Source organism: Coturnix japonica, chromosome 28, assembly GCF_001577835.2.
Source record: "Coturnix japonica isolate 7356 chromosome 28, Coturnix japonica 2.1, whole genome shotgun sequence".
Classification (NCBI taxonomy): domain Eukaryota; kingdom Metazoa; phylum Chordata; class Aves; order Galliformes; family Phasianidae; genus Coturnix; species Coturnix japonica.
Window position 1 is genome coordinate 3,384,635 of NC_029543.1, and position 14,031 is coordinate 3,398,665.

General features: G+C 45.5%; 3 protein-coding genes across 9 annotated transcripts in view; 2 read left to right on the plus strand and 1 right to left on the minus strand.

The window, feature by feature from the left end:
- Positions 1 to 85: 85 nt before the first annotated feature.
- Positions 86 to 4,464, minus strand: C28H19orf44 (chromosome 28 C19orf44 homolog). 3 transcript variants are annotated; one of them, XM_015886153.2, is made up of 8 exons: positions 4,279 to 4,459; positions 3,553 to 4,167; positions 2,959 to 3,310; positions 2,365 to 2,438; positions 1,709 to 2,174; positions 1,103 to 1,198; positions 812 to 978; positions 86 to 736 (listed from the first exon to the last, which is right to left on the minus strand). In XM_015886153.2, the coding sequence occupies exons 1-8, from the start codon at positions 4,309 to 4,311 to the stop codon at positions 647 to 649; spliced, it is 1,893 nt and encodes a 630-aa protein (XP_015741639.1). In that variant the 5' UTR covers positions 4,312 to 4,459; the 3' UTR covers positions 86 to 646. The 3 variants fall into 3 exon arrangements, with proteins under 3 accessions (XP_015741639.1, XP_032296940.1, XP_032296939.1); XM_032441049.1 differs by having other exon boundaries at positions 86 to 727; positions 3,553 to 4,464; XM_032441048.1 differs by having other exon boundaries at positions 3,553 to 4,461.
- Positions 4,465 to 4,496: 32 nt separating this feature from the next.
- CALR3 (calreticulin 3) lies at positions 4,497 to 8,431 on the plus strand. Its single transcript, XM_015886161.2, is given in 10 exon segments — positions 4,497 to 4,633; positions 4,775 to 4,876; positions 5,624 to 5,827; positions 6,275 to 6,369; positions 6,536 to 6,745; positions 6,872 to 6,985; positions 7,072 to 7,215; positions 7,780 to 7,872; positions 7,977 to 8,078; positions 8,080 to 8,431. Coding segments are annotated over 10 exon segments (1,248 nt in total). The 5' UTR covers positions 4,497 to 4,515; the 3' UTR covers positions 8,146 to 8,431.
- An 889-nt stretch (positions 8,432 to 9,320) lies between these two features.
- EPS15L1 (epidermal growth factor receptor pathway substrate 15 like 1) overlaps positions 9,321 to 14,031 on the plus strand; it is a 38,329-nt gene continuing 33,618 nt past the window's right edge. For all 5 annotated transcript variants that reach the window (XM_015886146.2, XM_015886150.2, XM_015886147.2 and 2 more), the window contains exons 1-3: positions 9,321 to 9,415; positions 13,482 to 13,523; positions 13,705 to 13,794. In XM_015886146.2, the coding sequence (XP_015741632.1) occupies positions 9,386 to 9,415; positions 13,482 to 13,523; positions 13,705 to 13,794 (162 nt within the window). In that variant the 5' untranslated portion in view covers positions 9,321 to 9,385. The remainder of the gene's footprint in view (positions 9,416 to 13,481; positions 13,524 to 13,704; positions 13,795 to 14,031) is intronic.

Here is a 14,031-nt window from a genome sequence, read left to right on the forward strand (position 1 = left end):
AGTTAATATGGTGAACTATCAGTTTGTTCTAGATCTACTGTAGTTGTGAAACTGTAACTGTCTGTGAATCAGAATACACCACCTGTATGTTACCAACTTGTGAATTTTATTGTTTTGCCTTCCAATAAACACCTTTTTTAATAAAAAAAAAAAATTAATGTGGTGCTTCATATTGCAGAGTAAGTGGATCTCAGTGTTATGCTTTAAGCTTCCCTTGTACTGAGCTTACTGTAACTTTGCCTGTTTGGTTTTGTAGTAACCTGATGCGATTGCTTAAATGAAGCTCAGTATTTGCCTACTATCATCGTAGTCCTGATGCTGTGGCATAGACTTTCACTTCTACCGTGACAAAAGAGCAGATGATCTATGTGATAAACAGAGACTTAACAACTCACCCCAGTCCTTTTAGATAAGAGCTATTTTGGTTTTCTTCTTTGCTAACCAGGCTGTAGGCTGACTCATAGCTCTTATCTATCCCTGCACAGTAGTAAAAACATAAAAGCATAATGAAAACAGGCAGGAAAACAAATGATGCATTACAAGACACAGAGCAGTGGGCACAGAGTTTGCAACTTTTTAACCTGTGCAGCCTGAAAAGGTTTCTTGTTCTGACTTGAGATCTGTAAATGTCTGTTTTACTTCACATTCACGATGATGGCAGCATCTCTTCTGCTTTCTGGATTTCCTCAAATGCTTGTTGCAGCGTTAAAGGTGGGGATTTGTGATTCTTGATGTACTGCAAAAAGTTAATACACAATTTGTTTGTGTAGAAAAATACTACATAGCATATAAATGCCTCTGTCATAAATACCTCTTTAGCCTCCTCCAGTGTATGATAGTGGAACTTCTCATTCTCTAAGGACTCCACAAGGGACAAGTGAAGGTACTGGATGTTCTCCACAAATTGCTGGGTCAACATCAAGTGCTGTTTTAACATGGCATTTAAAACAAGAACTGAGGGACTGTATGCTGTCAAGGCTGCAAAGAACGAAGAGTGTGTATTTTAGTAACATGACAGTCATGGAAAGTGCTAATAATGAGTCAGGCAGTGACTACGTGCATAAAATAGAGTCAAACAATATTAAGAGATGTCTTTCAGTACCTTCTACTGCATCCATGCTGATGACATGACTGGCAATAGGTACTGGATCAACGTAGCTGTTCCCAACAGGCAGACCAAGCACTGCAGAGCTGTTTGCTGTGTAGAAGACAAGAATTACTGGGTTTGGAAGGCAATGATTCAGTGCTAGAATTCAGCTTTCAGGTCATGGGCTTCCTTAGAACAGTTTTAAACCCAACAGGGAATTCAATCAGACAAACTAATGTTGATGTAAGCCTGTGCCCTCCTCCCTTTACTTATTCTCATGTTCGCACAACTTGCCATTGCAGAAGCTGTATTTTCTAACCTCGGACACAGCACAAATAAAGGTTCACATAGTTGAAGGAAGCCACTGTTTTCAGCAAAGTCCTGTTTTCTCCTTGTTTATGGCAAGAAGCATCTTTCTTAGCTTCTCCTTTCAAAGAGGATTAGAAAACAAGTTACCCCTCAGAAATGAAGGGCACAGCTTACTTACAGCTATCAAAATGCTGTGGTTCAGAAAGCTTTTATTGGCACATCAGCTGGGGGAAGCTGATCAGGTCAGCTTGTAAAATATGAACAAATCTCAAGACTGAAGAGAGCGGTGTCCTGATTTAAACATTAACTTACTCTTTGACCAGCAGTAGGTGAATGGAAAATCCACTGTCTGAGCTGCAGTTTCTTTTACATCTACTCTGTGTACCCGTTTGTGCCTTTCTCTGGCAAGTAAAGGGGATGATGCTGAAGAAGATGGGTCTTTTCCAGAATACATGGAACTCTCAGAATGTTCCACTGACATTTTAGATACAGTTTCCTTGTCTGTTGTAGATGGAGATTGTTCAAAGTCTTCAGAATATTCTGAATTAACAGTTCTGTCATCACCATCAGGATAATCCTGCCTATGCCCAGAAAAAGATGAAGAAACTTCTAATTGCTCAGGGATTTCAGCTTCAGTCACGTTTTCAGTAGCCCTCTCAGAACTATCAGGTACAGCAATTTCTGCACTTATTTTAGGAAAAGTTGGATCCTTTTCCACTGGGAATGTGTCTTTTTTTGTCTTTCTATTTATTTCTGGACTGATTTGAACGTGCGTCCCCTGCAAAATAAAAGAGCTGTATGTTAAGAGAGTCAGCAATACATAATGTAAATATGGCTCCATAAATCTTTGCAACCAGTGAAACATGCCCATCTCCAAGAGTTTATTAGCAGAACAGATGTGTTTATTTTAGAACCTGCACCCTTCATCAAATGAAGGCAGAATGGAAAGACATGAAATTTCTACTTACTTGCTGCTTTAATTCTGCTGTCTCACTAATGTTTGATGCCAAATCATCCAGGCTCAGGATATTCTGTCTGAAGTCTGCAATTGAATGACAAATTGCCATGAGAATTCATAGGAAAGTTACGGTACTACTTCTATGAAGTGACAAAAAGAAGAAAAAAGGCCCAATATTAAGAAGGAACAGTACTCAATCACTTCTGAAATCTTTAATTCAGCAGCAGTTCTTTCCAAAGTCTCCTCCTCTGCAGGAGGACCTGCCTACGGCTCCACAGACCCTCAATGCCCTGCTTTTAAGCTCAAACCCAACAGTATATTGTCCCACTCATACATCAATACAGCTCTAAATGTTGGAGTTACGATGTCACAACTGTCAGCCAGCATCCTTAATCTGAATCATTCAATGAAAAGCCAAGAAAAATACAAATGTGCAAACAACAAAGATACATATACAACAAGATATAATTTCTTTTCTAAAGCTAAAGCTTATGTAAAAATAGTCTAATGAATATTTTCAAAGGAAGTATTTGCCCACGTTTATTAGTAAATAATTTGTATAATTTGTGCCAAGTCTATCAAGATAATGCTAGGAAATGCTTACCATTTGAGCTTATGCTGCTTGAATCTTCCACATCATCTGCTTTTGAAAATAACTCATCTAATGATTTTATTTCACTTCCATCACTTCCACTCGACGCTTGATTTTGCTTAACGTTGCCTCTTCTGGGCAAAATCATTTTTACAGTATTGTCTTTCGTGGAAGAAGTCAGTGATTGAGACCTCGTATCACACCGTGCTGACTGGTTTCTGCTGGCTGAGGAAGGTCTTAACAAATTCCTTCCATCTAAAACGTTTTCCTCTGAGTCTTTGCTGTGAAGAGAAGCTACTTTAGATACTTCTGTCAGCAGAATTTCCTTAGGAGACGGAGGAGGCGATCCTGGTGAAACTGGACTCTTTAAAAGAACATGAAAAAGAGATTTCTGCATTACCTCATTACTGCATGTAGATCACTAAAAACAGACTGTAATGGGTGAATCCCAGTAATTTGATAGTGTGAAATCATGCTAATTGTGAACACGCTATAAACAACTTAAAAATAGTTTTCTGGTGTTAGTAAATAGAGTGACATGCCAATCTAAAATACTCCCATCAAAGTATAAACAGAAATACACAATGCAGGGCAGTCTGTATTTACCTTTCCACTCCACCTGGGATCAGCTGTAACACACCTTTGGTTCTCCCTTCCACTGGAGAATCCCATAGAGCTCTCCATACATTCTCCCATTTGCTTCCCATCACCACCCAACCCGAGCTGTTGTGTAACCTTAAAGTTCCTTTCGGGGCTTTGGGTGCTTCCCTCTTCCTCAGAGCAGCCCTGGCTGGCAGCCACATTCCTACCAACGGCAGCAGAGCCCTTCAAGTATTTCTTGCCTCTCTCGCGGTGTTTAAGACTGGAAGCAGACGATGAATCTTCATCCCAAGGCTCCGGGCCCATCTCAGCGCTCTGCAGTTCCAGCTGTTTTTTCCTGTTGAGGATTTTGTTTTGCAGCTGCTCCACTTTTCTCAGAGCTGAATTCGATCTCATGTGAGCAGCGCTGAACGCAGCGCTCGTGGCTTCAGCTCCGCGCTCCGCCGTGTCCCGCTGCTGCCCGTGCGCTTCGCCCCGCACCTTCAGGAACCTGCTGCGGCCCAGCGCGGCTCGGCCCGGCCCGTCCAGCTCCGCGCCGACGCCTCGGATCTCAAGGCAGGAGCGGGGCAGGCCGCAGTGTCCGCTGGCGGCGGTTGCCCAGAGCGGAGCAGCGCCGCGTCCCTGCCGGGAGAAAAAGCGAAGTGAGGGGCGCCCCTGCGGCCCGTCTGGGCTCTGAGGGCCGCCCCGACCCGCAGCCTCGTCCCGAAACACCGGACGCGGCGCAGGCCTCACCCGCTCCCCGCCCGCCGCTACGCGCAGCGCCATCTCCGCACGGAGCACAACGAGGCCGGGCCGTATCCGAGAGACAGCGACTCCCCGACATCCGCACGCCTCCTGGGGACTCTAAGCCAATCGGAACGTCAGTTATAAAAGACGGGCAAGGAGCAGCCAATCAGAGCTTAGTATAGAACTGGATCAAGCGCGAGGTGTTGAGGGCAGGAGGTGCGAAGCCGTTACTGTGTGAGCGTGATGGCGGCCGGGCCTGCAGCGCGCGGCCTGCTGCTCCTTGGGGCTGTGCTGCTCCTTGGGGCTGTGCTGGGCGCTGCCCGGGCCGTGGTGTATTTCCAGGAGCAGTTTCTGGATGGAGGTTGTGGGAAAGGAAGGGAGGGAGAGGGTGTGATGGGGTGGTCGTTAATAAGGGTGGTGGGCATGCTCTGAGGGAGGGAGGCCCTTCCTGTGCCCCACATAACGCTCCTCCTTTGCTCTCGGTACCGGCCCGGTGGGGCAGGCGGTTGGCGGCAGCGCTGGGTGAGCTCTGAGTCCAGGCCGGACCTCGGCACTTTCCATCTCTCTGCTGGGAAGTTCTACGGGGATCCTGTGAGAGACAGAGGTACGTGGGGGCACTGGAAGGAGCTGCTATGTATGGGGAGGGAAAAAGGTCGTTTTTCTAAGAGAATGGAAGTGTAAATTTTAACCTGGCCGCAGCGAACACAATCAATGCCTCCCTCACCCAGCACTGCAAGGGCCAGGCTCTGGCACTCAGTACAGCCAGAGACCTGCACACCAGCATCTTGGGTTGGCGTCTCAGTCTGAGTCTCCTCAGAAACTGTGGAGCCCGCAGTACAAGAAAGACATGGAGATTTTGGAAAGGGTCCAGAGGAGGGCCACGAAGATGATCAGGGGGCTGGAGCACCTCCCCTATGAGGACAGGCTGAGGGAGTTGGGTTTGTTCAGCCTGGAGAAGAGAAGGTTGCGGGGTGACCTCATTGCAGCCTTTCAATACCTGAAGGGAACTTACTCCCAGGAGGGGAGTAAACTCTTGGAAAGGGCTGATAATAGCAGGACTAGGGGAAATGTTTTTAAGTTAAAAGAGGGAAGATTTAGGTTGGATGTTAGGGGGAAGTTCTTCACTAGGAGAGTGGTTAGGCCCTGGAACAGGCTGCCCAGGGAGGCTGTGGATGCCCCGTCCTTGGAGGTGTCCAAGACCAGGTTGGACGGGGCCCTGGGCAACCTGATCTAGTAAAGGTGTATGTTTGGTGGCCCTGCTAGGCAGGGGGGTTGGAACTACATGATCCTTGAAGTCCCTTCCAACCCAGGTCATTCTGTGATTCTGTAAATTTGAATATTGCCTTTATAGGTCTACAAACAAGGGAAAACTCCAAGTTTTATGCCATCTCCTCAAGATTTAAACCATTTAGTAACAAAGGGAAGACTCTGGTCATTCAGTATACTGTGAAACATGAACAGAAGATTGACTGTGGTGGGGGATATATAAAGATTTTTTCCTCAGACTTGGATCAGAAGAATCTGAGTGGAGCTTCCCCTTACTACATCATGTTTGGTGAGTTACTTGTCTGTCAGCACAATGTTGCCATTGCTGTTGTGCAGCTCCTGAAGGATGTTTGTGGAAAGGATTAAAAGCATAGAGGAGAAAGTTGCTTCAGTAAGAATGTTGTGGCTGTAAGCAGTTATTTCTTCTATAGTTGAGACATGTGAAAGTATGTATTAACAATCCATGTTTATCCAAAAATTCTCAGCTGATTTGAAGGGCATTTAAATATTTCAGGCCTTTACCTGATGTAAATGATGTAGCATAGGCTGTTTGTTATCTGCCCTTAAATATATTTGTATGTATAGTGAAATTTGTTCACTTGTATGTCAAGGTTTGTAGTTTAGTATCTAATGTGGTTTAAGAATTATTACATAATCCTTTCATTTATACTATAGATAGCAACCTGCATTTTTCTGCAACGCAATTAAGGATACAAAGCATGTGATCTCTTTGTAGGGCCAGATATTTGTGGATCTGAGACAAAGAAAGTCCACGTTATTTTAAATTACAAGAATAAACTTCACCCAATCAAGAAACCAATCAGATGTAAGGTAAACAGAGATTTCAAAGGTAAACTTCAGGATACCGAGTCAGAGGGATATTAAGGAGAAAAAACAACACTACTGCAAACATATGCCGTGATTCTGATGTAAGGCAGCTCCTATAAACTGTGCTTAAGGCTTTAAAAATATTTTATTTGCCTTCTCTAAAACCCAGGTCGATGGATATACACATCTGTATACTTTAATCATAAGGCCAGATCAGACTTATGAAGTGAAAATTGATAATGAAGTGGCTGCTTTGGGCAACTTAGAGGATGATTTGGATTTCTTGCCACCAAAGAAAATTAATGATCCAGCAGTGAAGAAACCCAGCGACTGGGATGATCGAGCCCACATTGCTGATCCAAATGACATCAAACCTGAGGTAACTCAGCACTCGGAATCTGTAGTTATTTTCTATTATTGAACTATTTCATTCCTGCTGAATTCATTTTATAAATTGAGCTATGCACTAGTTTTGATTTATTTTAGTCTTTCTGTGTCTTTAAAGCATTGGGATGAACCTGAGTATATTATGGATACCAGTGATGAGAAACCAGAGGACTGGGATCATACGGTGCATGGGGAGTGGAGATATCCTATGGTCAAGAATCCTCTATACAAAGTATGAACAGCCTTGTAGTTCAAGCTATCTGTAGCATTTCAACTCTTCCTTGTCCAACTGCATTCTGAATACGTGCTTTGTCCTAGGGAGAGTGGAAACCAAGGCAGATTGATAACCCGAACTATAGGGGAGTTTGGCCTCACCCACAGATTGACAATCCACATTACTCACCTGACTTCAATATCTACAGCTATGAAAACATTGGTGCCATTGGACTAGATATCTGGCAGGTGAGTTGCTTTTACTGCAAATAATGGGGAACAAAGGACTTTGTTTTCCCTGGGCATGTGGCAGTTTGTTTATCCTTTTAATGTAAGTGTTATCTGTTTACCTGCACAGCCTGGTCTAGGGAGCCTGCACTGCAGAGGGTTGGACTGGGTGATCTCTGGAGGTCCCCCTGTAATTCTGTGATTCTGTTCTTTGGGGGATCTCTGAAGATGACTTGTTATTAACTTGCTTTTATTTAAACATACGGACAAAATGACAAAGTTCCTAAGATGTGTCGGTTCGTGATCCTCTGCAGTGAAGTGAGGGAGGAGTCCAAACTCATCAGTGTAAGTGCTGCAAAGTGTAATTTGCTCCACTACACTTCAGGCTTCCACCAGTTCAGAACTCCTGAGTTGCTGAGATTAATGGGGCGAAATCTGCCCTCTGGAGGCCGCTCTGAGAAATTCCTCAGCTTTCCTGACATGTTCACTGTGTATTGAGTGTGACACAAACATTGAAAGGCTGAGAGTAGAACTGTAAAGAAAAATAAAGAGGCATCCCATTATTTTCTTCTTCCTCCCTCAAAGGTGAGAGCTGGCACAATTTTTGACAATTTCTTGATAACAGATGATGAAGATTATGCAGAAGACTTTGGAGATGAAACATGGGGAGAAACAAAGGTAATGTGTGTAATTCTTCTCAGTCTCGGTTATTGCCACGTTAAGAGTTCTGTCCAATCTAAGCCACGTTCTGTTGGTGTACAAAAATGACATCTTAATGTTAGGATCCCGAAAAGGAAATGAATATAAGGCAGGCTGAAGAGGAGCAGCAGAGAAAAAGGGTCGCAGAAGAAGAACACTTTGATCAGTGGTTCAAGAAAAAACAAGAGGGGGAAAAGAGAATCTCCAACAGATAGAATAATGAAGAGGCCTATCAAGAAACAGGAGTTTTAATTGTTTGAAAGATGCTCACGTTGCTTTATAAGGACTTTGTGTTTTGTCTGCACTGCTGAAGCTGTGTTAACGGGCTGTTTTTAATGGTAACCTTAAATTTGTGAACTCTTTCAGTTACTTTTCAGACAAATATCATAATATAGTTATTAAACTGGCTACTAGAAAGGGTAACTTCTATTAACTACATCTCAGCTGTGTTAAGATACCCATTTGGTTTCAGTGTTTTAAAACTCTTACATTTTTTTTTCATGATTTGATATTAAATAAAATTCATGTTAACTTTTGAGATCTCACAATAAGCTTTGTTTCATTAAAGGCTTCAGCATATCAGGTGTGTGAAGCATTTTCACAACCTACTTCAAACTGAAGAGACGAGTGTTGCCAAAGCCTCTGTAGTGATTACACCTTTTATGTGTAGTTTTCTCCCTTGCACTCTGCTATATGGTGCTATAGATTTGGTTCAAACTAAAGCCGGACTTTGAGCCCGTCACTTTTCATTTACATCTCAACTACTTCCTGAGCAAAGCCCTGTGCAATAAGGAAGTAAGGAATGGAAGGAGTGGTGCAGGCCCTGCCTCAGCTGCTATGCTGTGGTCAAACTGAGGTCAGATTCCTTCACTGATCCAAGTCCTCTGTCTTTTAAGTCAACTTCAGTGGCCCTTTGGGGTGAAGAACTTTGACAGCTACTGGGAAGCAGTAGTGTGACTCATCGTTTACTTTCTTTTTGTTAAACAGATTCCTCTTAATGTAGTTTTTATATGGCCTTGCTTTGTTCAGGCTGCTGTCTGATATCTGTGCAGTCCAGGCAGGGAGCTGTTAGCATTCTTGTACTTCATGCCGAATGTTTGATCAGAGCCCTGAGGCAGCTGAATGGGGTGAATGAAGTTTGTTTTGATGGGATTTTGTGCAACAAAGTCAAAAACTACCTTGGATGCGGCTCCTGCAGCTCAGTGCTCGATCAGGGCCTTGCATCGGTTACCTGGAACAACGCTCCCCACGGCGGCTCTCCGTTCCCAGCCCTGCTTTGCCCGCTGCCGTAGGCAGGTCAGCACCATCGCCCGGTACAGCGGTCTCGGGGCGGCGCGGCTCCCCGGTCGGAGTGCTCCGGGGCGGCTCCCGCTCCGCCGCTTCCCCCGTCCCGGCGCAGCCCCCGCCCCCTGACCCGGCCCCGCGCTGCCTCCCGCCGCCTCTCGCCCCGCCCTCCCCCGCCTCGGCCGCTGCCCGAATCAGCGGGAGGAAGATGGCGGCGCTCATCCCCCTCAGCCAGCAGGTAACCGGCCCGGCCCGCCCGCCGGGGTTCGGCCGAGGAGAGCGGACGGGCTCCGGGGCCGGCGGCCGAGCGCGGCTCGGGGAAGGGGGAGCGGGCCCGGCCCGGTGCGTGTTCTCCTGCCGCGGGAGGCGCATCCGGGGCCGGCTCGGCGCTGGGGCACAGGCCCGGCGTTTGCCTGCGGCCGGGGGAGCGGAGGGACGCGGCGGGGAGCGGCTCCTGGGCGGGGCGCGGGCGGCAGCCGCTGCGGGGGCACGGAGCGCTCCGTCCCGCAGGCCGCGCTGCGGTGGCACCGGGAGCTCGCGCGGCTCCGGGCGCTGTGGGTCCATCCCGCCGCGGGGCCGGGCTGCGGGACGGGGCTCGCGCTCCGCTTGGCTCTGTCCGCCGGCGGCGATCGCATCATCCGGCGCTGCCGGCTGTTAACGCGTCTTCTTCGGCTGCCGCGGTGTCCGGAGCGTACGGACCGGCTGCAGTGCGGGAGCAGCGGCAGCGTGCTGGCGGGGAACGGCTGGGGCTGAGGGACGGGGCGTGCCCTCCGCTGCGGGACACGGAGCCGCGGGCTGGCCGTGCTGGGGCCTGCACTGCGTGGGGTAGTGCTGCTGTCACGGAGTGCTTTGGGTTCATCTCCCCCAAGTAATTGAAGCGTGAGCGATCGCCATTTGTTCTGTACGTGAAGATGCTCAGTTTACTTATTTTCTCCAAATGAAAACAAAAGCCCCGTGAACAAAACAACATCCGTGTCATGTCTGGGCCAGGCAGGAATTCATAACAAGTGCTGCTGATAATTCACATTACCCAAATATATCGATTTCATTGTAGCTGTGAACTCTCATAGGGGCACAGAACATCCTGAGCTGGAAGAGACCCCTGAGGGTCACCCAGTCCAAGTCCTGACGCCATACAGGAGTGTCATTTGTGACACTGAAAACTTATCTTTCAATGCAGCTACATTACATTTGGGTAACACTAATTTGCCGTGTCCCTTATGAAGCAATAGCAGGAAGGCTCCTGATTAACACCTTGTCATTAAATGGACATTCAGAAAAATCTGACACATCCACGAGTGTGCAAACTGCTGACAGAAGTTTTCAAGCGAAGCAAAGCATTGCAACACATCTATGTAAACGAATCCCTGGCTTTGTAAGGGTTTGTTGTTGTACACGGGTAGAAATGCCTCAAGTGTTTCTTTTGCTCGAGGTTGTGTGAACTGTGATGGTATCAGTCGTATTTTCTGTTGTATAACGTGGTACATTGTCTGAGGGGAAAAAAGGGCCCTTGTGAATATATCCCGTGAATACATCTGCTATTCTGGCGTTGTTTTACAGTTGATTCATTGGAAGCATTGTAGTTTTCCAGAGAAATGCTTCTTTCTGTATTGAAATGTCAGGAGTTCCCTAACTGTGCTGAGGGCAGCAAGCAGGATTTTGCTAGAAATGAATAAACTTCCTCTGCTAATGGCCTCAATTTTATGACTACTGCAGAGATACCCGCTCAGTATAACAAATAGCAGAGGTGGTATTAAAAGGAATAGGGGGGATTACGTGTCCATTGTGTTGAAGTGCATTCGCTCAGATATAAGACTGTTGATGGTGACGTATTAGGAGCCACAAGCAACACATGCAACTGAGACATGTGAAAACATTTAGCTATGTTTGTTTTAATACACAAATGTAATTACAGTGTTCTTCCTGTTCTATGACGTTCTGTTTCTAGGAAAGAAAATTCAGATGTCTGGCCTGCAGCATGCACAGTGCTTAACAAGCCTCAGCTGTCCTTGGTTAAGATGGCTGTGCACAAAGTTTGAGAGCCAGCACGTAAAATCACTTCTTGGTGTTAAGTAACAGTGGAAACCGGTTTTGATTTACCTTCGATAACTTTATTATCTTGAATGTTTGGTCACCTTATCTCTAGTCTTTCCACTCTGTTGGGCGTGTTTGACTTACAACCTTTGAATGTTAGGGAGAATTGCATTAGAAATGTTGGAATAATGCTGTTCACTTCGTCAGTCTGTTCTCTGAGGCAGCTCAGGGTGCTCAGCAGGTAGAGTCAGGGCAAAGGTAATCTTTCTGGGGCAGCAGTTGTTGTCTTCTGGCTTTCATCTTTGTGGGACGGTTGGTTTTCCTCTTTCAAAGTACCTGTTCTCATCTATGTGATAAGAGCAGCCAGAGGGAAGTTGTGTAGCAGGAGGACACAAAGCAAATGGTTCATCTGATGCAGTGTCCCTTGTGGCCCTGATGTGACCTCAGCAAAGAGTGCTGCTAGGAACTGGTTTAGTATTAGTTTACTAATACTGCTAAACTAATTAGTTTGGTAATTGTTCTGATGGCAGCAACTTGCTGCTGCCTTTTTCTCAGATCTGTGTTAAGGGATGTAGAGACGTGAGCGTGGACTGCAGAGTGCGATGGGTAGATATGGAGCTGTGCTATATTTATCACTTGAGCCCATTTTGTCTGGTCTGCTTCATCACAGAAATGCAGTCATTTGGGTAAATCGGGCAGAAAGGCTTAATCTTTGTAAAACTCTGCAAGTAGAGAGTGGGGTGATGAAGTGCTTCCACTTTGGGTGCGTTCACACTGCTGTGGGTGAAGCCTCTCAGCATTAAGCACATCACCCTGGATTCCTGCCTCCTCTGTCAGGTAAATCAGCTGTATGTCATGGCTGACAGTATCAGATGAAGATGGGAAGAATGTCTGGTGATAGGATGAGATCATTCCATGCTGCCACTGGTGTGCTTTGCTCTATCTGGGATGACTCCAGTTCTCTAGGATGCTTGCCAAATCAATTGGAGGAGCTTGTAGCTGGCTGTGGCTGCTCCGGGCTCTCTGAGAAGTAGGAGGTGTGTCCAGTTGGGTGTAGTTAGCTAAAGCGTACCATGTTTTATTCAGAGTTGAACAGACTGTTTCCTATTTCCTCATCTTTGAATGATGTGTTTCCTGCTCTGGACAGGGACACAATGCTTATCCATGTTCATTTAGCTAGCAAAAGGATGAGTCAGGCTTATGGGTTACGGTCACAGCTTTCCACAGAAACTCTTGTCCTGCTTCTGGAAGAGCAGGGACATCTGATGGTGTGCAGAGTGCAGTGGCTTATTTTGCCGATGGGTTTAAGAGGAGAACATTTAAGATGTTTAAGAAAGCTTTGAAAATTTTGCTAGCCTGGAAGAATAATCAGCACTCAAAGAGCTCAGCGCTCACTTTTAATGAATAAGGGTTAATTATGTTGGATGGCTCCTTCAATTAAGATTTGCCCTGTTTATTTTAAACGTATAGGAAGATTCTCTGTGTAATATGAAGTCTTCTCCTCCTCATCAGTCTTCATTTTCTTTGGTCCTATTTCTCTCTCCCTTCTTGATGGTGTGGGCAGAACATCCATAAGTCTGCTTGGGTGACCAGGAGGAAGGTGGAGGTTGGGAGGTGACAGTGAATGAAGGAATCCTTTGTTGGGTGTCTGAGTAATGTCCTGCAGGTGGAGAGTGATTGTCCTGAGCGCACTTTGGGGTGTTTCAACATCTCTGCATCTCAGTCATTAACTTTTTTATTGGCTTGTTTTGTTGTTTGTCTTTTAAGGCCTTTGTCTGCCATAAGGGGTGACTTGTTTGACACAATGGTTGGATTGTATTATTTTTGCTGTTGATAGCAATGCTGGAGAGCAGTGTGGAGTGTAGCTGTTGCAGAGCTAGGACTTGTGTCTGTTGGAGGAGGCAAATGAGGATATGTGTTTGGGGCTTCTCCTCTTTAGGCATTTCAGTTCTTGTTTCCTTGTGACCTCAGCAAGAGGAGCCTGTCTGTTTAGTATGCCAAGAATACAGACCCTTTGTGTTTGAAGCTTTTGTGTAATGCAGTTGGTAACATCAAGCTGAAATCTTCAAACAGCTTTGCCAGGGAATTATGGCATTTCTTAATAAACTCTAGTGTTCTTTTTTTTTTTTTTTTTTTTAAAAAATAAATATTTTTTAAATTAAAAATACTGCACAAGGTAGTATGTGCTTTTTATTTTTCTTGTGGTCACTAAATGTAGGCTATCTTAGATTGCAGTTCATTGTTTTCTTATCATCCCTCTTGTTTTTCAGTTTTCTGCTGGGATTCCATTGTATGAAACTTATTACAAACAGGTAAGTTTTTAACGAGATTGAAGCAGAATTTCCTTCCCCTCTTTCCCATGCTAAACTACTATAAATTTTTCCCACTGAGTGGTAACCATATGAGTTGTTACAGAAGCATGAATAAGACATTTCTTTTCTTGTCTCTACTTTCATGGCATCCTTCAGTTGAATGCAAACTTCTGTCTTTTAGGTAGATCCAACGTATACGGGGAGAGTTGGGGCAAGTGAAGCTGCACTGTTTCTTAAGAAGTCTGGTCTGTCTGATATTATCCTTGGAAAGGTAAGTTGGAGGAATGAGGCAATTTTTGCAGTGATTATCTGTGTATTTGTTTCACTGCAGCTAAGAGCGAGCAGAAGGGGTTAGTGAAAGCGGGTGAGATGGAGCTGAATTGGATCCTTTGACTTGCAGGTTAACCACAGGCTGTTGAGAGTTTCAGGGTCCTGTTCTGGGCTTTGTAAGGATCTGCAAGGAAAACTTGTCCTTAGTGTAACATTTTTGTTGTTGAGAATTAAATAG